Source organism: Pteropus alecto, unplaced genomic scaffold (assembly GCF_000325575.1).
Source record: "Pteropus alecto unplaced genomic scaffold, ASM32557v1 scaffold160, whole genome shotgun sequence".
Classification (NCBI taxonomy): domain Eukaryota; kingdom Metazoa; phylum Chordata; class Mammalia; order Chiroptera; family Pteropodidae; genus Pteropus; species Pteropus alecto.
Window position 1 is genome coordinate 1,495,859 of NW_006429864.1, and position 26,556 is coordinate 1,522,414.

The 26,556-nt window shown below is 47.5% G+C and overlaps 1 protein-coding gene across 3 annotated transcripts in view; it reads left to right on the top strand.

The window, feature by feature from the left end:
* PGPEP1 (pyroglutamyl-peptidase I) overlaps nucleotides 1-12,157 on the top strand; it is a 24,007-nt gene extending 11,850 nt beyond the window's left edge. The window contains exons 3-6 of one of the 3 annotated variants that reach the window (XM_025043958.1): nucleotides 59-157; nucleotides 7,692-7,851; nucleotides 8,748-8,980; nucleotides 11,380-12,157. In XM_025043958.1, coding sequence (XP_024899726.1) covers nucleotides 8,775-8,980; nucleotides 11,380-11,572 — 399 coding nt within the window. In that variant the 5' untranslated portion in view covers nucleotides 59-157; nucleotides 7,692-7,851; nucleotides 8,748-8,774 and the 3' untranslated portion in view covers nucleotides 11,573-12,157. The remainder of the gene's footprint in view (nucleotides 1-58; nucleotides 158-7,691; nucleotides 7,852-8,747; nucleotides 8,981-11,379) is intronic. The other 2 variants (XM_025043955.1, XM_025043954.1) reach the window with 2 other exon arrangements.
* Nucleotides 12,158-26,556: the final 14,399 nt, after the last annotated feature.

Below are 26,556 nucleotides of genomic sequence, written 5' to 3' on the forward strand. Positions count from 1 at the left end.
ATCAGGAGGTGGGAGTTGTGGGGACTGAGGAGTGACCCCCACTTTCATCTTTCTCCAGGCTGGTGCTCCTCAGCACCTTTCGCAGGAGGGACTATGTTTTTCACATGTCCCATCTCTCCCAGGTGGTGTAGGATACCAGCTTTCCTAGGAGGCCCAGGTAGGTGCCAAGGACTGAGACTCCCTTGGCTTGTGGCCGTCTGGAGCATTCCCTGCCCTAGCGGCCGAGGAGGAGCCGGGTCACAGGTCCTGGTGACATCACGGGACAATTACTGCCACAGTGAGTCTAGACAGACCTGCTAAGGATATTAACCAGGGAACAAAGGGGGTCTTTGTTGTGGGGTCAAGGGAATCGGTCAGCCGCGCAGCAGGGTCTTGTCAGGTAGACAGGGTATAGACAATGCACTGTCTGGGGCGCCCATTCCCTTCCTTTCACGGTGTGTGCTCAGCACTTGCTGCAAAGTGTTGTGGGACTTGGGGTGCACCGCCGGCCCCCCAAGAGAACCGTTTGGCCCTGTTGGAATAGAAAGTGTTCACGGGCAACATATTTAATGAGATTATGGACCACACATTTTCGTAACTTCAGACAAACTTTATAGCTGCTTTTCACCTTCCATTTCTCTTTTTAAAACTGGGTACTAAATTTCATGAAATGACACATACTAATCTTCAGTGTCCTCATCGCTTTGGAGAAAAATATGCCCATGTCTCCAATACCTCGATCAGATAGAGAACATTGCCATCCTCCCAAAACATTCCCTCCTGTCTCTCCATTCTTACCCAGGAGCAGCTGTCATCCTGCTGTCCGTCACCAGGGAGGAGTTTTGCCTGGTCTTGAACATACACCACGGCCTCTCTGCCCTCGTGTGCTGGTTGCTTTTGCTCAGGCTCCATTGGTGCAGGGGAGCAACTGGCTCTTTTCCTGACTCCGCCTCTCCTCCCATTGATATTGGCATTGGGGGGTTTCAGGGTTTGCTCCCTAAGAATAAAGCAGCATGGACGCTCCCATCAGGGTCTTCAGCGCCTCGCTGTGGGGCTGCTGTCCATGGGGTGTGTGCATATCTTTGACAGTGATAGTTTGAGTTTTTTCCCCCAGTTGGGGAGGGGCTAGGTGGGCACCCAGAGGACAAGAGGAGCAAAGGTTAGGTCAAGACAGTGAGTCACCCATGGCTCCCTGGTGATGCCAGCTCATTTCCTACCACTAAGATTTAACGTGGGCAAATAGCCATCCTGCTAATGCTAGAGAAGCGGGCAGAGAGTGTTGGTAGGGAGGGTCTGCCACCCTGAGCCAGGCATCCCACCTTGACACATCACATGTCATGGTGGCCACCGGGAGGGTTTCTGTTCCCCAGAGAGGGTTCCTTGGATTGGTCACTAATCAATTTAGGAGCAACTTTGGTCTCTCTGCCTTCAGAGGTGGTGCCACCAAATTGATTTGCTTGGTCTTGTGAAGGAATCAGTTTGGGGACAACTCTGACAAACTCTGAACAAACAAAGGTGATCCTTTTAAGTCCTCAGACAGCCCAAGAGATGGATTCTTTTAATTCCTGGCCTTTCAACCTATTTTCTGTTGACAGAAAAGACTGCCAGGGCCACTGGAAAAAGACACTGGGAGTGGGGGGCGGAGAGGGGCAGGAAAATTTCAAGCAGTAGGGAACAGAAGGGTAAGAACAACTGGGGTCATGATTTATGGGGTGTAAGGATAGATGAGACGATTTACCCTATGCCAAAATGAAGCCTTTGCTGGAGACTTCCTCTCATCCCTGGCTGGGGTGGTGGCGGGGTGGGAGGAAAAGCAACCACTTTGTCCCCATTCCACTAAAAAAAAAATTTTTTTAACAAGTTAATAAGTATAGTGCAAAGAAGTCTTCTTCATACCCAGATTCCCCAAATGTTAACATTATATCAAATTTGCTTTTTATCTATAATTAGCTAGATAGGAAGGTAAATATAATCTAAAATTTTTCTTCGAAGTCATTTTATTATTGTGGTCAAATATACATAATATAAAATTTACCATCTTAACTATTCTTAGGTGCACAGTTTAGTGGCATTAAGCACATTCACATTGTCATGAAACTATCACCATCTCCATCTCCAGAAAGTGTTCATCTTCCCAAACTGAAACTCTGTCCCCATTAAACGCTAACTCCCATTCTCCCTTCCCCAGCCCCTGGCACCCAGCATTGTTCTTTTTGTCTCTGTGAATCTGACTTCTGTAGGGACCCCATATAAGTAGAATCACACAGTATTTGTGCTTTCATGTCTGTCTTATTTCACTCAGCATGTTTTTGAGGTTCATCCATGTTGTAGCATGTGTCAGAATTTCCTTCCTTTTTAAGGGTTAAATAACATTCTATTGTATGTAAATACCACATTTTGTTTAGTCATTGGTTGATGGACATGTGAGTTGTTTTCACCTTTTGGTTAATGTGAACATTAACCAAATGCGAACACGGGTATATGAATATCTGTTCAAGTCCCTGCTGTCAATTCTTTTGGGCTTATACCTTGATGTAGGATTGCTGAGTCATATGATAATTCTGTGTTTAATATTTTGGAGCAACAGCCAGACTGTTTTCCACAGCAGCTGCACCATTTCACATTCCTACCACAGTGCACAAAGGTTCCAGATTCTCTATATCCTCGCCAACACTTGTTATTTTTCTTAAAACAAACAAACAAACAAAAAACCAAAAACACCTATCCTGGTGGATGTTAAGTGGCATCTCATGGTTTTGATTTGCATTTCTCTAATGACTCATCATGTTGAACATCTTTTCACATGTATGTTAATGGTCAATTTGTATATCTTCTTTAGAGAAATGTCTGTCTCCTTTGCCTGTTTTAAAATTGGGTTGTTAGTGGGTTTTTTTGTTGTTGTTATTGTAGTCATTCTTTATATATTCCAGATATTGATCCCTTGTCAGATATGTGATTCACAAATATTTTCTGTCATTCCGTGAGCTGTCTTTTCACTGTTTATTGTGTCCTTTACACAAAAGTGGGTTTTTTTTTTTTTAAATTTTAGTGAAGTTTAATTTCTCTTTTTTTCTCTTATTGTCTGTGCTTTTGGTGTCATTGAATATGTTTTTAAGACAGAAAAGAGCTCAGTAGGTGTCCTCTTAGGAATTAGGGGAAGACTCATTTATAAACCCTAAAGTTTTTCCCCTGTCTCTAAGATATTCTGAGTCTGAGGTCAGAAAGCAGCTTTAATTTGACAGTATCACTTATAAATAGGTACTGATCCTGCCATGCAGCAAGGCTACTTCTTAGCTTTTATGCCTTATATATTATGCAAGAAATGTGCACAAGGATGTTTGCTGCAGTATGGCATATAATTGAGGAAAATTAGAAGCCACTTAAATATTCCAGTGTAGGAGAATGTTTAAATGTATAGCAGCTAATTTCTGAGATGGAATGTTATGCAGCAGGGAAAAAGGAATGAAAAGGATCTACATGTAACAATGTAACTAGATGTTTAAAACCACCTGCTGAGTGGAGAAAACATAGTTGCCAAAGGATACAGTTAATGTAAAAATAAATACTATGTGTTTTCTCAGGTGTGTATAGATCTGAGTGGGTGTGTCTCCCTGCGCTGTTAACAATACACCTCTGAAGTGTGGAGCTGGGACCTGGGCTTGGAGTGAGGTGGCTTCAAACTTGATCTGTCTGGCTTTTTTAAAAATATGCTGTTTTAATGCCCTTTTCTGCCTATTTCATCATTCTACCATCTGTTGTTGCTGGGCCTGTTTCTATTGATTGATTTTCCACCTTGTTCTGGATGGTAATTTTCTGTTTCTTTGCATGCCTGGTAAGTTTCGGTTTCATGCCAGATATTGTGAGTTTCACCTTGTGGCATGCTGAATACTTTTGTATTGCCTCTAAATGTTCTTGAGCTTTGTTCTGGGCTATTAACTGTTAAGTTGCTGGAAACAGTTTCATGATTTCAGGCTTGCTGTTAAGTTTTGTTAGGCAGAACCAGAGCAGTTTTTACTCCCAGGGTTAATTTTCCCCCACTTCTTTATGTTTTTCCATTCTGGCTGGTGGGGACACCAAGTATTTCTAGCCCCGTGCGAGCTCTGAAGGTTGGTCCCTCTGATACTTTCAAGTAGCTCTCTCTGGCCTCAACATACATGTATGTGCCCACCAGTCCATGGACCCTCAAAAGATCTGTGGATCAATATTCATCTATCTCTCTCTATCTCCCCCCCACCACATGCACTTTCTCCCCTCTTCTCCCTCTCTCTTTCCTCTCTCTCCCTCCAGCTATCTTCTCTCTGGGACTTCACCCTGCAAATTGTAGCCATCTTACCCTTTCTAGAACCTCAGCTTTGACTCCTCAACTAAAACATTATTTTACACATTTTGTCTATTTTCCCCCCAGTGGTTCCAGACAGAAGGGTAAATCTGAATCCTATGGCTCCATTTTAGCCAGAAGTTACTTTGATTTTTTTTTTTTAAAGGAAGCACATTTACATTTTAAAATATAGTTAAGTTAGCATGTTTTGAGTGCTTTTTAGGTGCCATGCCTTTCATGTGTATTATTTTGTTTTTCCTCCCTATGACGTGGGTTAATCCCCTACTGTTAATCCTGTTTACAGGTGAGGGAACTAAAGCACAGAGAGGGTGAGCGACTTGCCTGAGGTCACAAAGCCAGTGAATGTGGGGAGGAACAAATCTGGTCACCTCTGGAGGCCACACTCCTGCCTCCTACCCTCCACCATTCATGCAATTAAGAGCTACTTTTTTAAAATTGAGATTAAACTTATACATAAAACTAACCATTTTTAAAGTGTTTAATTCAATAGCATTTAGCACATTCACAATGTTATGTAACCACCACCTCTTATCTAGTTCTGGAACATTTCCATCACCTCAAAAGGAAACCCCATCCCCTGAGCGGTCACTCCCCATCCACCCTCCCCCCAGCCCCTGGCAACCACTAATGTGCTTTCTGTGGATTTGCCTGTTCTGGATATTTCATGTAAATGGAATCATACATGTGGCTTTTTGTGATGCTTCTTTTACTCAGCATCATTTTCAGTTTTCATCCATGTTGTAGAGTGTGTCAGTGCTTCACTCCTTATGGCCGAGTAATAGTCTTCTGTGTGAGGAACCCACATTTTGTTTATCCTTTCATCCATCGATGGACACTTGAGCTTTCTCTAATTTTTGGAGATTATGAATAGCGAGGAGCTATTTTTACATGTAGAAAAGAGGGGTCCCAGCCAGCAGCTAGTCCAAATACCTATTTACAGTTGAGGAAGGCAAGGCACCCTCAGGAGGGTCCTGTATGTGTGCAGGGTCACCTAGGTCTGTGTGTGTTTGCAGTCCAAGCTTGAGCTGCTCAGTTGTTTAGCTGACATTCAACAAGCACCTCCCATGTGCACATGGCAAGGACACCAGCCTGTAGGGTAAGAGAGCATGGAAAGGGGGCTGGGCATCCCGAGGTCTTCTCTGGAGAGGAGGCTGAGACACGAAGGCTAAGGAGGAGTCAACTGAACGGAGAAAAATCCATGCAGACAGAATAGACGGTGCTAAGGTTCTGAGGTGGGAGTGAGCGGGTATGTGGGAGACCTGATGCTGGAGGAGTCAAAACGGGGATGACGGGAGAAGAAGGCAAGGGGGTTAGTGGTGCCCAGACCCCGAAAGGCCTTGTGGGCCATGGTGGGATTTGGAATCTTATTCTGAGCATAGCGGGAGCCACAACAGGGTGGGAACAGGGAAAGGGCGTGATGTGATTTTAGATTCTGCCTTGGGGGTCAGGAGGCTGGGGCAGTGTGGGATGGGAGATGGTGGGACTTGGTCTCCAAATCAGTTTGCCAAACAAAACCCTGGTATATCCAGCAAACCTCAAGCAAACGATGGTCTGTTTATGTTTGGCCAAAGTTATCACTGTGGTGTGCAGTGTGCAGAACGTGGGTAAATGTTTATGAAATTGGGGAGCTGAAATGGTGATTACAGATCTAAAACCTCCAACACTTCTCAGGGGTTTGATGTGCGAAAAGCAATACAGTAGCCTAGAAATTGCAGTTGCACGCTGGCAAGCATGTGCCTGCGTTGTCTACAAATCCTCAAACCCTTCAAAGAATGTCCCCCCTGGTCTCTTTGCACAGTCCAGGAAGCGGAGGCTTAGATGAAAAGGGAGCACAAAGAGCGAAAATATGAAGTGGCCGAGAAAAATGATTGTGGGAGAAGTGAAATATTTTACAAAGCTTATTCTTTAGCATATTTTAAGTGTTTTAAAATCAGTTGTACACAAAAACAGCCCTCTTGTCTCTCTAGCTATCTGCCCCAGCAGCACTGTACAGTTCACTCGTACGCCAGTGTTTGGGGTGCAGGTTTGCACTCTGCCCTCATCTGTCGGGCTGTGGAATTTCTCAGGGTAGGGGGGCCCTTCCTGGTTCACTGGGCTTGGCCAGAGGGACAGGATCCCAGTTCCTGGCGTTGACATTTGAGAATCCCCACCATGCACCATCATGCCCCACCCACACTCAAAGTGTCCTTGTCTCCAGGTAACCTGATGCACCCTCTTTGAGGTGAAGTTTATAATTATCTACCAGTGAGGAGGGACCTGCCTTTCCAGGCATCGGATATTCTCCAAAGTAACTACAGTGATTGGGTGCAGAGTTGGGACAGCATGGATAGAAGCCACTGCAAGAGACAAGAACTCACCTACAGCAAAATCAGCAAGGCCAGTCACAAAAAATGCTTCTCCTAGGACCCGCCCACAGAACTGGATAATGTCCGACAGTGGTAGCATTTTAAAACCACTGCATGAAATCTGAGAATAATATGAAACAGCCCTACCTAAATCATTATTTGAAGTATTTTACTATGAATAATTTACTAAGAATACTCATATTTTCATACTGAGCCAAAACCTTCATCCCCAAACATCTCTGCCCACCTCTGGGTACTGGGGCTGGCAGAATCACTATTCTTCCAGCAAATTTGATTCTGGGCCTACTGTGTGCTGTGCCTTAGGCCAGCAAGGTGGTGGCCTCTGCCTGCAAGGAGTTAACAGGCAGACCCTTGGTGGAGCACACTGAGAATCTGAGGAAAGCTTCAGTGTTTCCCTAGAAAAGTATACTCACAGTGATCTATAGCCCATTTTTGTATATAGTTCATGACATTCTTAAACCACCTTGTGCCCCGTATGGTTCGGCGCTCCCTAAGGAGTTGGATCCCTCTAGAAATGTATACTGAGATCTTGCTATGTGCCACGCACCACGTCTATAGTTCTTATCAGGCGTAACAGAGGGGAAAGTGAAACAACCAAAACATTAGTAACACCAGGCAACGTCATTTGAGCACCTGTAATGTGCCAAGCATTGCTTGGACCTCTTATTGTGAATTCATTCATTTAATTCTTTAACCACCTTGCAGGGTAAGTACTCTTTTATGCCTATTTTAGGGATGAGGAAACAGGCTTGGAGAGGTTAAGTAAAGTGTCCGTGGGTTCAAACCAGAGGCTGCAATATCATACCACCGCTCATGGACGTGCACAGAGTTTGAGGAGAGTGGGTGGGAGAGGAACTTCGGGGTGGACTGGCACACTCATCCCATGTTCTGCACAGTGTCAGGAGCCCCACCTGTTTTCTGAGGATAAGTCAGTTTATCTCCAGGTTAACCACTGTCCCTGCAGCCCTCACCTAATGCCAGAACACTCCCTCTGCTCTCACTTCTAGGAGCTGGAGAAGCTGGGCCTTGGCGACAGTGTGGACTTGCACGTATATGAGATTCCAGTCGAGTACAAGACGGTCCAGAGGCTCATCCCCGCCCTGTGGGAGAAGCATAGCCCACAGGTGAGTGGGGCGAAGGCAGGTGCTTCCTCATCAGGACCTGCAGGTGGGCGCCCCACACCAGGATGATTTGTGTGGCTTTGTTCCTGCTCTGATCACATGTAATCAACATTAAAAAAAAATCGCTAATGAGACATTTTACATTCTTTTTTTGTGCCCAGTCTCCGAAATCTGGTGTGTTTTACACTTTACATCTTGATTTGTACCAGCCACATTTCAGGTGCTCAGTAGCCACATGTGTGGTCCATGTCTCCCTGTATTTTAAATGTTCACATATTTTCTTACCATGCCCGTTCTGTGTATAAGCATACAAACCAATAATCGATAGTTGATGTTAAACTGTATTCAGTTTGGTATCCCACTTTTTATAAATATTTTATCATGAGCATTTAATCACATAGTCATTAAACATTCTCCCTAAACATTTTAATCACTGGGTAATTTTTAGTAAATAACCATTCTATTATTGGGAGTGCCACTTGTTTCCATGTTTTTCTCACTTTTATAAATAACACTGAAGTGACCATTAAAAGGTTATTACATCTTTCATTATTTTTAGGCTAGATTCCTATACCTTGTCTTTTGCACTTGGCAATATGTCTTAAAGATCATTCCTTATAGAATTTCTTTGGGCATTTTAACAGCTACATAAGTAGTTCATAATTTAGCCAAACCCTACACATGGCTAATTAAGTCGTTCAACTATTTGATTGTATTAACAAAGCTTTAATGAACATCTTTGCATGTTTCACATCCTTGCATGTTTCGCTTGGCATACCTTTCTGCAAGAGTGACTGCAGGGTATATTCCAGCAGCAAGAAGTCAGAAACAGTGTAACCCAGGGTTGAGCCTAGTGAGGATGCTGACCTCTCCTTGGCAGGGGAGGGAGGACCCCCCAGTCCTATGGACAGACCCTGTTAAGCCCTGCCTGTCTGTCTGCAGCTGGTGGTACATGTGGGTGTGTCAGGTATGGCTACCACAGTCACGCTGGAGAAGTGTGGGCACAACAAGGGCTACAAAGGGCTGGACAACTGCCGCTTTTGCCCTGGCTCCCAGTGCTGCGTGGAGGATGGGCCTGAAAGCATTGACTCTATCATCGACATGGACGCTGTATGTAAGAGGGTCACTACACTGGGCCTGGATGTGTCAGTGACCATCTCGCAAGATGCCGGCAGGTAGGGCACCACGGGGTGGGTATGAGTAGGGGGTTCCCTCCTCTACCAGTCTAGGCTGGTGTTAAACAAGCCAAATGTGTTGACTTTGGCCTCTGTGGGCTGAGCACTCACCATGCATGAGCCACAGAGCTAAGTATATACACTTAATAGGTCCTAGTGATTCTGCTTCTGGAATTCATTACTTATGGAGCTGCCCATTTTTCCACCCCCTGGCCTCTGCCATCTCCCATCTGGATGCTGCCCCAGCCAACTCCCTGGTGTTCCTCCTGTCACCTCTACCCAATCCCAACAGCCCTTCTCCTCCGAGCAGTCTATTTCTCTAATATTTCCTGTGGTTGCTATAACACAACCATAAACCTGGTGGCTTAGGACAACAGAAATTTCTTCTCTCCCAGTTCTGGAGCCTAGAAGTCCAGAATCAAAGTGTAGGCAAGGTTCTTTCCTTCTTGATGTTCTAAGGGGGAATCTATATGTTCCCTGCCTCTCTCTAGGCTTATGGTGGCTGCCAGCAACTCTTGGCATTCCTTGGCTTGTAGATACATCACCTAATCTTTTCCTCTGTCTTCATATGGCCTTCTTATAAGGACTCCAGTCATTGGATTTAGGACCTACCATAGTCTTAATATGTCCCTATCTTGAATAATTACATCTGCCAAACCCCATATCCAAATAAGATCTCATTCTGAGATTCTGGGTGAACATGAATTTGGGAGGGAGACTTATAAGTCTTTTATAAATTTAAGTCAGACGGTGACTGTTTCTTGTTTAATCGCTTCTACAGTTCTCACTGCACCTAGAATAAAATCCCACCGTCTCCCCACCATCCTCAGGTGTTGTGTGGTCTGGTTCCCGCCCACCTCTCCACCCTCATCTGCTTCCACTTTCTAGAGTCTGAATTTCAGACTCACAAATGAGCCTCCTCCTGTTCCTCAAACACACCAAACTCACTCTAGCCTCAGGGTCTTTGCTCAACCTGTGGCCTCTGCCCAGACTCACCTCCCTCTGATAAGGCCTCTTTCAGGTCTTAGCTCCCACATGTCATGTCACCTTCTTAGAGAGGCCTCCCTAACCTCCCAGACCAAGTTGTGTCCTCTGTTCTACTCCTCTCAGCACCAGGTACCTTGATTTATCAATACTTCTTATACTTCTCCAGCCCGAAGGCAGCAGGTGGCAAATTCAGTTGACTGACTAAAAGTAGGAGTCACTGAATTTATCATCAGTCTCTTTTTAAAACTAGTTTTAAGTTGCCAAATAATTCTGGAATATGTTTTCATATATTCCCACTGTAAAAAAAATTCTCTTGCCCTCCCTCCTTCCCCCTAGCGATCCCTCTGTTAAATCAGACTTAAATTCTGAAACTTTTCTATCACCCACATGTTTCCATACATGTACAGAATACTTGATGTGCTACTTTAGGATTTTGTCCTGTTTTGCTTTGCTTTTATGTGGATGGGGTTACATGACGTGCATTTTCCTAAGTGTTTCCTTCCTCACTTTCACTTGTGAACATGTGACAGGGTCTTAGTGAGTTCTCTGTCTTTCTTTGGATTTATCACATGCTTGTAAATGGCTGCATAGTATTGCACTGTGTTTAATAAACCAGAGTTTATTAAGCCACTCCTTTGTCAGTGGACCCTTAGGTTGTATCATACATGGTCTATTTGAACTGCCATAACAAAATATGGGGTGGTGGTGGGGCTTATAAACAACAGAAGTGTGTTGCTCACAGTTTTGGAGGCTGGGAAGTTCAAGATCAAGGTGTCAGCGTGGCAGTGTTCTGATGAAGACCCTCCTCCGCACAGCCTGCTTCTCATGATTTCACGTGGTAGGAGGAGTGAGAGCATTCTGGGATCTCTTTTTAAGGGCACTAACACTTTTGATGAGGGCTCTCACTTCCCAGAGGCCCCACCTCTTAATACCATCACTTTGGGAGTTTAAGGCTTCAACACCTGAATTGTGTGTATGTGTGTTGAGAGAGAGACACAAACATTCAGACCCTAGTAAGTTGCTTCCTGTTCTTCTGCTTTGATAAATAACATTGCAGTGAACACCTTGTTTATCTTTCTTGTGCCCTCATGCAGATGGCTCCTGAAGGTAGATTCTAAAAACTGGAAATACCAGATTATAAAGACAGCATTTAGAATTTTGCGAGCCTGCTACATTGTCTTCCCCTGGGGCAATTTGCAACCCTGCTAGCAGCATCTCACACTCCCTACTTCCCCTCATACACACCAGCATTAGGAATTATCATTCTTGCCAGCTTAGGGAAGGAGAAGCAGTATTCCATCTTGTGGACTTTTGGTGAGGTTGGGGATTTTACAGGGGGTTTGGATAAAAGCTGTCCTGTTAGTCTGACCCTGTTTTGGTCTCCCTCCTGCCCCCCACACCCTGCGGCTTAGGTACCTCTGCGACTTCACCTACTACACCTCTCTGTACCAGAGTCATGGCCGCTCAGCCTTTGTCCATGTGCCCCCGCTGGGCAAGCCATACAACGCAGACCAGCTGGGCAGGGCACTGCGGGCCATCATCGAGGAGATGCTGGGTGTCCTGGAGCAGTCAGAAGACAAAATCAACTGTCGCCACAAACACTGAGAGTGCCTCAGGCCTCCCAAGACCTCATCCCTCCAGGGACCCCAGGAAGAGACAAAGCCTTCGGCTGAAGATCTGATTTGGATCAAATATTTCGATTTACACACCTCCTCTCTCTCTTTCTCTGCAAAAGTGCTGATCAATTTGAAGGAGGCAGCTGAAGATTTTTTTTTCTCTATTTTTCTTTGCATCTGAGGGCACAGCCATGATGGCTGGGAGGCCCGTGGGTGCAGACTTCCTCAGAGAACACCGATCGGGTGTATCTCCGCTTTCTCTGCTCTCACGTCTGGGGCAACCTGTTTACCTGCTCTTCTAGGTCTCTGGTGAAGAGATTCCAGAGTTCCCTCCATCCTGTGACTGCTTTTCCCAAACTTAAAAGCCTCTCAAAGAGTCTTTGCCCTGATCCGTGTCCCAACACCCAGACAGCCCAGAAAGGGCTGCCACGGGATATCGTGTGGGTTTTTTAAAATTATTATTCTCTTTTTTAAAACAATAGTTCTAGTTTGGGCACAGAGCAATTTATATTCCCTTTGGTTAAAACACAGGCTTTAGCCAACAACAAAAGTGTCTTTTTCCTGGGAGCGGCCCCTTCTGACTCCACTAGTGAGATAGTGTATTTACGTTTTCAGGCTGCCATGACAAAATACTATAGACAGGGTAGCTTAAGCAGCAGAAGTGTGTTGCTCACAGTTTTGGAGGCTGGGAAGTTCAAGATCAAGGTGTCAGCGTGGCAGTGTTCTGATGAAGACCCTCCTCCGCACAGCCTGCTTCTCATGATTTCACGTGGTAGGAGGAGTGAGAGCATTCTGGGATCTCTTTTTAAGGGCACTAACACTTTTGATGAGGGCTCTCACTTCCCAGAGGCCCCACCTCTTAATACCATCACTTCGGGAGTTTAAGGCTTCAACACCTGAATTGTGTGTATGTGTGTTGAGAGAGAGACACAAACATTCAGACCCTAGTAAGTTGCTTCCTGTTCTTCTGCTTTGATAAATAACATTGCAGTGAACACCTTGTTTATCTTTCTTGTGCCCTCATGCAGATGGCTCCTGAAGGTAGATTCTAAAAACTGGAAATACCAGATTATAAAGACAGCATTTAGAATTTTGCGAGCCTGCTACATTGTCTTCCCCTGGGGCAATTTGCAACCCTGCTAGCAGCATCTCACACTCCCTACTTCCCCTCATACACACCAGCATTAGGAATTATCATTCTTGCCAGCTTAGGGAAGGAGAAGCAGTATTCCATCTTGTGGACTTTTGGTGAGGTTGGGGATTTTACAGGGGGTTTGGATAAAAGCTGTCCTGTTAGTCTGACCCTGTTTTGGTCTCCCTCCTGCCCCCCACACCCTGCGGCTTAGGTACCTCTGCGACTTCACCTACTACACCTCTCTGTACCAGAGTCATGGCCGCTCAGCCTTTGTCCATGTGCCCCCGCTGGGCAAGCCATACAACGCAGACCAGCTGGGCAGGGCACTGCGGGCCATCATCGAGGAGATGCTGGGTGTCCTGGAGCAGTCAGAAGACAAAATCAACTGTCGCCACAAACACTGAGAGTGCCTCAGGCCTCCCAAGACCTCATCCCTCCAGGGACCCCAGGAAGAGACAAAGCCTTCGGCTGAAGATCTGATTTGGATCAAATATTTCGATTTACACACCTCCTCTCTCTCTTTCTCTGCAAAAGTGCTGATCAATTTGAAGGAGGCAGCTGAAGATTTTTTTTTCTCTATTTTTCTTTGCATCTGAGGGCACAGCCATGATGGCTGGGAGGCCCGTGGGTGCAGACTTCCTCAGAGAACACCGATCGGGTGTATCTCCGCTTTCTCTGCTCTCACGTCTGGGGCAACCTGTTTACCTGCTCTTCTAGGTCTCTGGTGAAGAGATTCCAGAGTTCCCTCCATCCTGTGACTGCTTTTCCCAAACTTAAAAGCCTCTCAAAGAGTCTTTGCCCTGATCCGTGTCCCAACACCCAGACAGCCCAGAAAGGGCTGCCACGGGATATCGTGTGGGTTTTTTAAAATTATTATTCTCTTTTTTAAAACAATAGTTCTAGTTTGGGCACAGAGCAATTTATATTCCCTTTGGTTAAAACACAGGCTTTAGCCAACAACAAAAGTGTCTTTTTCCTGGGATGCGGCCCCTTCTGCCTCCTGCCCCCTCCCCCAAATCGGACCTGTATCTCTGTTTGGGAACTGACATTGAGGTCCCCTTGCCAGGATGGGGCAGGGCCCATGGCCAGACCATGGGAGAGGGGAGGGTCTGCTGCCCCAGGAGATTGAAAGGGTTGGCTGACCCTTTCAACACCCTAGCCATGAGTTTTGGAACAGAACTGCCGAAGGGAAAGCAGGCCTTGTCATTTTGACATGCACATGACTTTTTTTTAATATGTAAAAATTTGTAGCAGCTGCAAATCCACCCCACATCTGGTCTGGATTTTCTCAGCCTTAGTGCTGGGGACCAGCTTCTTATTCTCCTTAAGAGGGGCCCCAAATCAGGGCCCAGGGGCGAGAGTTTGCTGAGCTCCATATGTGCTGGCACTTTTGAGCAGGAGGGCAGTTGGGCAGCCAGCGACCTTCGTGTAGACAGTTTTGGGAGACACACTCAGACTCGGGAGTAAATTTTTATTTCATTCTCTGGTGACTTTGAACTTACCAAGCCAGGGACTAGAGTGATGTCCCCCAGGAGGTAACTAAATTCAGCTGGACCTTGACACCATCAGAGGGACAAGGTGGTAGCAGCAACCATGAAGCCAATAGAGAAAAATACATGTTTTGGAAGTATTCTTCTATCTTTTGGAGAACATGCAGTTTTCTTATTTCCCCAAGTGTGAAGTGTGCTGGAATCTGATGCTGTTTTGGAGCACATTGGTGTTTCCCAGCATGCAGTTCTTTTTAAAACAGTTGAGATTTGTGTTTCGTTCTGTTTTCTTAAGCATTCACCCTCTTTCCTTCCAGTTCCAAGGCCCAGGGTGGTTCCTGCCTCTGCTGTGCTTCTGCATCACTTGGGAACCAGACTGATAGGTTTATGAGTTAAAGGCATTTTCTGAGTCCTGGCCTTTCTCTGGAGGGAGAGAGTGGGCACAGGTGGGTAACTTGGGGTGGATGCTTGGCAGTGGGCGTGAACTATGCCTGGCAGGTTGAAATGATTGGGCTTCTGCTCCCGTATCCATGCCAGCTCTCCCTCTGCCAGAAACACCCCCTCCATGTCCTCAGTCTGAGTTTGCAGTCTCCTAAGAAATCTGGTGTATGAGATGTCATTGCATCTGCTCCCTTAGCTGGCTTCTGTGAGCAGAACGAGCAGAAGTTGTGGCTCTTTTGAATGTAGGGGGCTCAAGGCCAGGCGGGTCCCCCACAGGTCTTATTCAGAACAACACATTCCATCTAGCTCTGTTCCCCAAGGGTCTGATCTATGGGGCTCTGAAGAGGAAGTGAATCTAAACAAGATGAGGAAGGGGGTGGTGACTGGAGGTGAGCCAGGTCCAAGCTTAGCTGGGCACCCTCTGGAACCCAGACACACCCTCCCCAAATTACACATTTTCATCTTTCTTTTGTCCTCATTTCGCCTCTCTGTTTGAAGCACCCTGTGATTTAGCAGCTTAGAGATGTAACTTATTGTCTGGTCGTTGTTGAGTGTGTGTGTGTCATTTTTGTGTTCCAGCATTGGTTTTAGATTTCTTCAAGTTGAGCCGGAATCCTGTCTTTGTCCATGATGCAGAGCATTTAGCTCATTTTTATTTAATCAGATAGCCATTAAACATTTCACTCACTCCCTGCCAGTTTTTTTTTCTCCTGTTTTTAAATTTTTAATCTTTTTCTTGTGGGCAAACTCATCTATTCAGTCTATGATGTATGTGTCTGCATTTGTTGGGTCTCAGACTAAAATGTCCTTTCGTGAGAAGGGGGAACCAGGTCCTACTCCTTGTCCCTTGTCATTTTCAGAGTCTCAAATCAGGGTGGAAGGCACACAGAAAGGGACAAAAGGATGGGTCTCTGAAATGGGTGCAGCTTGTCAGGCATGGAGGAGAGCGAGGCCAGGAAAAGCGAGTGCGGCAGTGTTAATGATGGAAAGATAGGCTGAGGGATACGGTGTGAAGGCTGGTGGGGAGATGGTAAGAAGTGATGCTGGGAGGGTAGGAGGTTCTTGTAGGAAATTTGAGGGGGCCTCTCCCTGGTGAACCCCTGTGGGTAGTGTTGGGGAATGGGGACAGGGAGAGTGATCTGGGTATCTGGAAACAGCATCTCTTTAAGATGCTAGAGCCTCTGCATGTAGTGGTATGCACTATACCATAGCCCCTATGGTAGTGGTATGTATATGAGTATGTAGCTTGAAAAAGAAAGAAGATGGAGTAGATAGAAGGAAAGGTGGGAAGAAGGAGAAATTTGAGTTGGTGTTCTGGGCTAGGTGCCACCTGGCCCACCTGGCTCAGTCAAGGAACAGTCAAGGTCCCCTGGCCACTAGGAGGGACGGGGCCAGGCCAGGGGCAAATTGGTGTCAGGTCTTTGGGGGAAATTATTAGATTGCAATAGTTTCAGCAAGGAAAATAGTTTTCAGCTTCCCCGCTTGTTGCTGGCATGGAAACTTCTATAATAGAAACTGCTTGCTCAGGAGGACAGCTGGAAAAGTAGATTTGAGATGCCTTGTTGTTATCTTAGAAGTTTCTGCCTAGAAGCTGGGCCAGCTGGGGTGTGTGTACACCAGGATGCCTGTGACCCCTGGGCGGTAACCAAGCAGGGGAGGGGAGCTGCTCAGGGAAATCCGCCCACCATACTGGCCTCTTTTTTACCACCACTGTCTAGACTGTTGACCTTTGACCTCTCCACCCCTTGGAGTGTCTGAACTCAGAACTCCCCTTTAGGGATGGAACAAAGCCCCATTCTTCTCTGTGACCCCAGCTTCCACCTGGAGACCGCTAGAAGCCCTTGTGAGCATACACCCAGTGTAGGGCACTAACGGTGGTTATAGGGGCAGAGTCAGGCCACCTTAGTGCTAGATTGTCCCCGCTGCCCTCCCCCCTAGCCCAAATCCCCACAGCCGTGAATCCCATGGCATCCACAGACTTGGAGGAGTTGAAAAGGGCTTTGTTTTCACATTCCAAATTAAATTTTCCTTCTCTAGGCACAAGTGCCTCATAAGGACCTGGGGCTGCTGCTGGGTGAGAAAATACATTAAAAGCCATGGTCCCTCTTAGACCCATGGCAGAATGGCTATTTGGGGTAGGGGCATATACTGATGTCACATCTTGAAAGTTAATTCGTAGATGGGTGCTGAACATGCCTGCCAAGAGGCCCTGTCCTCTGGTTCAGGAGCAGTTGTCACAAGCTGAGTATCTGGGACTCCCAAACCTCAAGGGCTTCAATCCAGCCCCGAGCTGCACTCCCCCTGCCCTGAAAATCCATTTCTCATCCTCCGTCTCCTCACCCAAGCCTTCCCTTCAACTGCCCAGAGACCCACAGAAGTGCCTGCCTCTCCTATATACACAGGGCAGAGAGAGGGGGATGGGACCCCATGCTCTGGGAGGTGGCCTTGGCTCCCGACTACCCAGTGTGGGGGAGAGAAATGTCAGGGTCACCTGAGCTGTTCGCAGGGGTGGGGCCTAGGGCAAGTGGCTTTCGTGTCCTACACACTGTCTCTAAGAAATAGCAGAGAAAGCCAGTTCGGAGCAAGTTCTCCGCTCCCAGGCCTTTGGAATCCTCGAACTGTGGGAGGCCCCACCTGAAACGTGGGAGGTGGAGTTGGCTTTCTGCCTGCCTCGGAGGTTCCTAGCATGTTTCTGGGGGCTCTCCCAAAATCTCAGGTTTCTATTTTGTCATAAATCTCTCTCTAGAAAAACCTTTCCTGCCCAAGGTGACTGTATCTTCTGTACCCAACAAGGGCCGGGCCCCAGCACCTTCGGGGTGGCTTCTCCCCAACCCCCAGAGTTCCTTGAGTGCCTTGTCCTGAAACCTTCATGCCTGGGACCCCAGGCTGGGGAAGTGTCTGCTAGACTTTGTTGGGGGCTGGGGCCTTGCAGACCCCAAACTTGACACTCCAGAAAGCAAATAAATCAGTTGAGATATGTGATTTTTTGCGTGTCTTTGTGAGAAGTTGGCATCCACCAGGTCACCCTCAGCCTGGGGGGCATCAGTGGGCCGAGAGGCTTCAAATCACCAGAATTTCTGTCCTTGGTGTGTGACTTGGGGCTCCGTTTGTGGTGGCTGCTACAAGTGTGCTGAATGAATAATGATGAGAGGATTTCTGTACTAAGTGGTCTCCCTCACAATTCACTGTCTTTGTTTTGATGCACAGAGAGGTTGAGTAACTCGACCATGGTCACACAGCAAGGGGGCCCTCCAGGATCTGAATCATGATTGTATCAACCCCCAGCGTGTGCAGAATTCTCACTCACACAACCCTGTGAGGGGGTACCATTACCATCTTTTACAGGTGGGGAAACTGAGGCTCTGCTAGTTGAAGCCCCTTGTCCCACATGTCAGGGCCCGGGAGAGAAGGGACTAGAATGTGAAGCCAGGCTGGCTTCTCTGAAGCTGAGCAGCTAGAATACTGGAAACAAGACTCAGTCATTCCCCTGTAAAAAAAAAGACACTCCAGAGTCAGTGGCTTTCAGAGAATAAACCTTTGAAATAAAGGGGCTTCGGCAATAGGACAATGTCTTATCTAGGGGAATGTGGGTGTCAGGGAAGGAGGTGCCTCCTTGAAGTCCCAGGAACTCAGGGTTTTTGTACCCCCAGAGGGTGTGTCCATTGCCGGCTTTACTCCTAAAGCCTCTCCCTGGCCTCAGGGTGTGGGCCACCGTCCAGGGAGTGACACCTAGACGCTCCTGTGACTGTCGGGATGGACTGTGGTATTTTGTGTGTCCTTTTTAGAGGAGTGATGCTTTTCCCCAATTCTGGAAGCCTCCCCTTACCTCCTTGGCCCCATGGAAACCCCTGCCTCCCCTTGGCTTCTCTGCTCAGGAAAAGCCCCAACTACACTCTTGTGTTGCAGGCCAAGAGACAAGGCTGTGTGTAGTGGGGAGTGGGTGATCAGGTGGGGGGGTGTGGAGGGGTATGGGAGAGGTAGCAGGGGTGACGGCCTAGGGGGAGGTCTGTGTTTTATTCTAAGGGCCATCCATGAGAAGTCAGGAGAGGGCTCACTTTGTTTCCTTGAGCCTCATTTTCCTCATACTCCTTGAGTTTTGTAGAATTCAATGAGATTCTGCTTTTATAGCCCTTAACTGGATGCCTAGCACATAGTAGCTACTTTATAAATACAATTATAATTACTTCCTCCTCCAGGAAGGCCCCCTGTCTGTCTAGGTACCTCCTCTGGCTCCCACAGCTGCCTTGGTGCCACCCCACCCAAGTCCCATACTCTGGTTCCATGGGAGCCAGGGAGGACAGTCGGGTCTGTCTAGGGTCTCCTGTGTTCTTTGTACCCAGCACAGCCCTGGGCTCCACATAGGGTATGCAATAAACTACAGGAGAGAGGCTGAGTACTGGATGTTCCAACCTGTGGCCAGCAGGGGGTGCAGGGAGGCCCCAGAACCTCCCCAGAGAGGTCAACATGCGGCAGAGGGCAGGGCTCCTTCAGCAGAGGCCCTCCACCCTGCCTCTTCCCTGCCTCTGGAGCCTTATCTCCTCTCCGAGTGGCCACACAAGGCACTTAGGAAGTACCTACTATGAGCTGGGCCCTGGGCTGGGGACACATCAGGGATCCAGTTGTGATGGGGGCTCCAGTGTGCAAGCAAAGTGCAGAGGTCCCAGTTGTCATGGGGGACACACAGTCAGCTGAGGGGTGCAAAACAGATGTCAAGAGTTCATTCTAGATTAAGGTTTGGAGAGGCCATGCTTGGCCCTATCCAACAGTTTCCCTCAGCTCTAGCCTGGACGTTCTCGGTCTTACTCTGAGGTGAGGGTCTGGGACGCCAGTGTCCCCCTTTCAGTCCACCCCATTCCAGGGACCTGCCTGGGCCTCTCCACACTCCTGGTGGCTCCCCTTCACCCACAGGAGAAAGCCAGACTCCTCTGTTGGGCATTTGAATCCCTGTTCCCATGTCTCTGCTGACTCCAGGCTGTCTCCTCTGCCTATAAGCCCCCCTCCCCCATTTATGCTTGGAGCACTCCTATGCATCCCTCATAATCCAAGGTTTGGGAAAACAAAAACAAAAACAAAACAAAACAAAAAAACTCCAAGGTTTGGGGGAAGATGCTGAGGTTGTCATGGTACATGTTGAGTGTGACAGGCCTGGGTAGAGGTCAAGAGGCAAAGCGCTGTGCCTGAAATCCCAAAGGAGCCCTTCCCCCACACCCTCTTCCACTTGCCTACTGGCTCTTTCCCACATTGGCAGCTTGCCACCAGGCATTCAGCGGCTTCTACAAGGAGTGCCTCAGACCTGCCTGGGCATGTCCCAGTCCCCTAGAAGGAATGAGGGGTAGGCCCAGTGTGGTGCTGATGGAGGCAGGGCGAGAGGCAGAGACAGAGAATGGGAAACTGAAAAGCAAAAATGCAGAGAGTAGGGGAGAGACAGAGACAAGGAGACAGGACACTGAGGGGCAGAGATGATCCCAGCCAAACAAGAAGAAGGATTTGGGATTCTGGGTGACTTGGACTCAGCGTAGAGTGACTCGTGCACCAGACCGCCTCACTCTGGGCCTCAGTTTCCCCTTGTGACATGAAGCTGATCACTGCATCCAACTGGCAGAGCTGTGTGTCCATGGTCATCCGGGGCCTCACACAAAGCAGGTGCTTCTCAAATGCACACTATGGTCAGTGAAACCATTATAGAAGCACTCATGCAAACCTGGGCTGGAGCAGAGTGTGTGGGGGTGGGATAGTGGGAAGGTTGGATTCACCCCAGTGGACACTTTCCGGGCAGTGAGCACATGGGGACTTGAAGCCTACTGGCTCAGCTGACCCTGTTCCTGCCCCGCCCAACTGCCCAGTTGCCCCACCTCTGCCCCTCACCAGGAACCCACACAGCTGGTCCCAGGAACTGAGCTGACCACTTCCGCCCCCCTAGCAGTCCCAGGCCTGCTGACTCACACTCAGCTGTCCCCACCCCTCCCCCACAGAGCACTGAAGGAGGGGTAGTTTGGCAGAGTCCCAAGCCCAGAAAGCAGGGAGATCATGGCCTGGAGAGGAGCGTCAGGGAGGAGAACCATACCCCAGCTTTAACTGCTTGGCAAATGAAAACACACCCTTGACAAGGAAAAAATGAATAATTGGACAGTTTTGGGTACGATTAAACTCAGTCACAATTTCAAACTTTTGGACACCTAAAAAATCCATAAAGAAATTAAAAAGATGAGCCAGGGACTGAGAAGATATCTATGATGCATTTAACTACCAAGGACTAGCTTTCAACATGTGAAGGTTCCCAGATACACTAGACAGAAGGAGAAGGCACCAGATAGAAAAATGGGCAGATAGCATTGTTTCCTGAGCTGCCATAATAATGACCACAAACTGGGTGGTTTAAAACATCGAGTCCCAATCTTTTTGGCACCAGGGACCGGTGCTCCTATGAGAATCTAATGCCTGATGATCTGAGGTGGAGCCGAGGCGCTGATGCTAGCGCTGGAGAGTGGCTGCAAATACAGATGAAGCTTCACTCACCACTCATCTCCTGCTGTGCAGCCTGGTTCCTAACAGGCCACGGACCTGTACCAGTCCACGGTCTGCGGGTTGGGGACCCCTGGCTTAAAACACAGTTCTGGAGACCGGAAGTCTCAAATCAAAGTATCAGCAGATCTGGAGGCTGTGAGGGACAATCAATTCCAGGCCTCTCTCCTGGCTTCTGGTGGCTTCCAGCAATCTTGGTGTTCCTTGGTTTATGGCTACATCACTCCAATCTCTGCCTCTGTCTTTCTGTGGGCTTCTTATAAGAATATCAGTCATTGGATTTAAGGCCCACCCTACTCCAGTGCGACTTCATTTTAACATAAACAAGTACATCTGCAAAGACCCTAAAGGTCATAATCTGAGGTGCCAGGTGGATGCTGGAATTTGATTCCAATGATTCTATTTTCTCTATTTTGTATTTCTTGATCTTTTCTCTAATCTTTACTATTTCCTTCCTTCTACTAGCTTTGATTTTAATTTACTCTTCTTTTTCTCCTTCATCAAAGTGCAAAGTTAGGTTATTGATCTGAGATCATTTTCAATGTAGCCATTTATAGCTATCCGTTTCCTACAAGCACTGCCTTTGTGGCATCTATAACTTGTAGTATGTTGTGATTTTGTTTTCATTCGTCTCCTTTTGTGGTGGTCTGGAACTGAACCTGTAATATCTCTGACGTATGTCTGTAGTGACTCTGGGGCTTGGTCCTGAAGAAGGCATTGGTCTGGAGGAGCACAGAACCAGACACAGACACTCCAGGCCTCTGTGGTCAGGATGGGGTCACAGGGAGGCCGCTTAGCCTGAGGGAACCTGGGAAGAGAGGGTAAGGCTTATTAGAACATGGGACATCAAAGCTGTAATTGAAGAAATAAATAAATAAGAATTCGCCAGCAGGGGCCGTCCCTTCCAGACTTGCCCAGGCATATCTGAACTGAACTCTGGTTGAAGTTGAGACATCATTGCCCAACCACCTATAATAATGGTTATTCTAAAATATTGAGATAGTAGCTCTAATCAAGCTTCATCTATTCAGTGCTGCTCTATAAGGGGTAATACTGAGAAACTGAGTTTTGGAGATGTTAAAAAGAAACAGCAGTTTCACTGTTAGTAAGAGTCATTGTTAGTAAGCCCCACGGGACTGAACATCTAACCTAATTGCAGTTTCAGCCTCTCCCAGGTGGGGAATTTTAAACCAATAAGTCTGAAATTTCCTGGTCAGCACTAGGGAGGCCACCTGTCTGATAAGACGCCCTGTCTTCCACTAGGGGAAGGTGACCTTGCCCAAATCGTCCTCTCTCTTCACTTTCTCGTCCCTCCCATTTCTGCCTATAGATGCCTTCCATTTTGTGCAACTCCTTGGAGCACATTTATGTTTACTAGAAGGGATACTGCCTGATTTGTGAATCATTAAATAAAGCCAATTAGATCTTTAAATTTACTTGTTTGAATTTTACTTCTTTAACAACGGCAAGGGATCACAGTTCTCCTTGTCCCTTGATTAGTAGATTTTAAAATGATCTCCCTTTTAGCCTCTTTCAGATCTCCTGCCATGAATATGTTTGCCTCAAGTCACGAGAAACAAACAGTGAGAGTGGGTTTGTGTGTTCCCTTGTGTACTGTGTGTATTTGATGAGGGTGACTATGGCCAAGTGGTGAAAGAAAATTCTGGGAGGTTTGGGGCTGAGCCAGGTGGAGATCACAGCCTGCCCCCCGGGGCCTGCATGCTCTGTTTACCTCCACCCTGGTCAGCCTTCAGTTGTAACGCAGGTTCCGGCCTGCTGAGCTCATCCCTGGCGGGCTGCCTGCAGCCTGGCCCACCACTCCTCCCAGCTTGGCCACAGGACTGGCGATGAGGTCATCAGCTAAAGATGTTTCAGAGGGGAGCCAGATGGGTCTGGCTGCCAGCATTCCAGAATTTGGTGAAGTGGAAACTGTCATGGAGCTAACATCCCCCTTTCCCATTCCCAGGGGATCCCCTAGGCCCTCACTGGTGCTGCGTCCCCTTGAGAAGTTCCAGGAATAAAATGAACTAATTACTGGTCCTGATTGTAAAGTGACAGATGCCCACTTGTGAGTCAGCAGCTTCACTCCTGGATATGCACAGTGGAATACTATACAGAAAAGAAAAAGGACAAACTGCCTGGCAGATAACAAAGAACACACGTGGACATGGTGTTGAGTGAAAGATGTTGGACAAGAAAAATGTACCGCTGGTTCCATTACATCACAATGGAAAACAGGCAAACTTATCCATGATAATAGAGGTGGACGTGGCTGGTAGCCAGGGGCAAGGAGAATGATGGGAAAGGGCCCAGGATGGAACCTGATCCAGGAAGTAGTCCCACAGGGATGACATTGTAAAATAGCATCGAGCTGAACACCTAAGGTTAATCCTTTTTCCTTATGAAGGTCGTATCTCAATCAAAGCTTAAAAATAAAAAGGCAGAGGCTGTAGGAAACATTCTGGCATTCTGGCAAACATTCTGGCAAGTTAAACATAGATCAATGGAGAGTGATGGTATGACTCAGTAATTCCACTCTGGGCGTATCCCCACAAAAAATGAAAACAGGTCCTCAAATCTTTGTATATGGATGTTCATAGCAGCCCTATTCACGATCACCAAAAAGGTGGAAACAACCCAAATGACCATTGATAAACAAAGTGCAGTGTATTCATACAGTGGAACATTACTCAGCCATAAAAAGGAGTAAAGCATTGACTCGTGCTACAATGCGAATGAACCTTGAAAACAAGCTGAGTGAGAGAAGCCAGACACAAATGGACACAAAGTATGTGATTCCATTTATATGTGTGATATTGTGACTTATAATAAGAAATATATAGTTGGTCTCCACCCCATTTCTGGCACTGAGTTCCTAAAACCCTTGGAATTTCCCGTGAAGAGAGTGAGAAAGGTGTCTTTTGTTATGTTAATGAGACAACTTTTGGAAAACACTTAAGGATGGGAGCTGGTGGCCAGTGGAGCAAACCACATCTTTGGAAGGTTAGAGCTTTCAATCCCACCCCCTGACTTCTGGGAAGGGGAGAGGAGAGGCACTGGAGGTTGAATCAATCACCAGTGGCCAATCATTTAATCAATCATGCCTATGTCATGAATAAATAAATCCATAATAAATCCAAAAAGATGGGTTTCAAGAGCTTCCAGGTTAGTGAATACGTGGAGATGCTGGGAGGGAGGTCCGCTCAGAGAGGGCATGGAAGCTCTGTGCTCCTTCCCCACGCCTTGCCCAATGCATCGCTTCATCTGGTTGTCGTCTTATCTTTTAATATCCTTTGTAATAAATCAGTGGGTAAATGGGTTTCTGAAGTTCTCTGATCTGCTCTACCAAATTAATCTAACCCAAGGAGAGGGTCACGGTAATCTCCAATTGATAGCTAGTAGGTCAGAAGCACTGGTGACAACCTGGACTTGCAATTGGCATCTGAAGAGGGGGCTCAGGACAGTCTTGTGGGACTGAGTCCCGGATCTCTGAGGTCTGATGCTGTCTCCAGGTAGATAGTGTCAAAATTGGGTTGACTTACAGGACATCCAGCTGGTGTGAGAAAATTATTGGTGTGAGGAAACCCCAGTATTGAAAACTGGGTACAGAATTTTTAATATAAAATGTCCAGAACAGGCAAATACATAGACAGATTAGTGGTTGCCAGGGGCTGGGAAATGGGCACTGACAGCTAATGGGGACAGGATCTTCTTTTGGGGTGATAGAAATATTCTGGAGAAGATGGTTATATAATATTGTGAATGTGCTAAATGTCACTGAATTTTTCACTTTCAAGTGTTGACTTTCCTGTTAATTTTCTGTGGAACCTCCTACCTGGGAGGCATGAGAAACTGTCCCATGACAATGCCCAGGAGAGCTAGGGAGGTGAGTGGAGACGGCTTCCGAGAACCTCCCACCTCTGTGTTGCTGGGAACCCATGCATTCCGACATGACTCAGACGTGGCTTGCATGGCCCATGAAGGGATTGTCTCTACAACCCTATGCACCCTATCTGTCCCTCCATTACCTCATTGCTAGAGTGGAAAGGCCAGGTTTAACCTCCTGATCAGCTTCAGTCTGGATGGTAGGGGGAGCAGCTGTATTTACTGAGCACCTGCTGGGTACCCCCTGTACACTGGGGGTGGGACCCTCCCATTACCTGGTGATAATCCCACTGCATAGAGCTGAGGCTGAGACTCCGAGGTGTGAGGGCGAGGCTTGGCTGGGTCCACACACCCAGTGCTAGATCCCATTCTTCCAGTGGGAACCTTGCTGTGCAGTCCCCAGTAATCCTTGTATGTCTTGCCTGTACATACCTGTCACATTTTATACACTCCTACCATCTGCTTTGAACAACTGCCCATCTTCTCTGGCCGGGAAGTTGGAAGTAGGCACAGGGGCTGGAACCTGGGGCCAGGAGTCCTGAGCAGTGGAGAAAGGTCTGGGTGCCCCAGGGGGAAGGGTGTTTCTGGGGCACCCCCTGCCCCTCCACCATCTGGTGGCTGTACCTGACACCAGTCCCCCCGCAGCACCACAAATTCCTTGCCACCTCCTCTCTGGGCCTAGCCATGGGACTGAGGCCCATAGCGGCTTTATCTCTGCACCAGTTTTCCAGGAACCCCTAGTCTGAGACAAACAGCAAAGCACAGACACTGTCAGTGCTGGGATTCAAACCTGGGCAAGAGGAAGAGATAGGGGATGGGAGCATCCAGCTGAGCCTGGAAAGGTAATGTTAGAGAAGGCTTCCTGGAGGGGTGCTTTTTGAGTAGGGTTTTGAAGAATGAGTAGGAGTTTCTTAGATTTATAAAGCACCTACTATATGCCTGGTTCTGTCTTTTATACCTAATGTGACCTTCTCGCCAGTCAAAGTCTCAGTCCTTATTTTCCAGATGAAGAAACAGAAGTGTGATGGAGAGAAATATCTTGCCCCAGGTTGCACTTTTTGGCTCTTTCTGGCCCTTCTTCTTCTGTTCTGTTTTTCAACATCTTCAGCCTTTGGCCCTAACTAGAGAGGGGAGAGCCGGCACTCCATGGGGGAAGAAAGCCACTTCTTAGGCTCTTCCTATGAAATTTAGCACATAGTAATGTCTTTTTTGAGAAAAATCATTCTTCCCACCAGCCCACCAAGCTGGGATAATGCCCCCATTTTACAGAAGAGGATACCGAGGCTCAGAGGTGCTCCTGGGTGGGTGGGTGTTGCCCAGCTTCCCTAGGAGCACTGTCCCCCAAGAACCTCTCCCTGAAAAGCAGCGTCAGATCCTGCCCAGTTGTGGTCCCTGGATTGTTTACTGTGCACCCAAGGCAGGCGGGACCAGGCGGGCGGGGGCGGACAAAGTCCGGGGACTATAAAGGCCAGGCCAGCAGCGTCCCGTCGTCAGTCTCAGCTC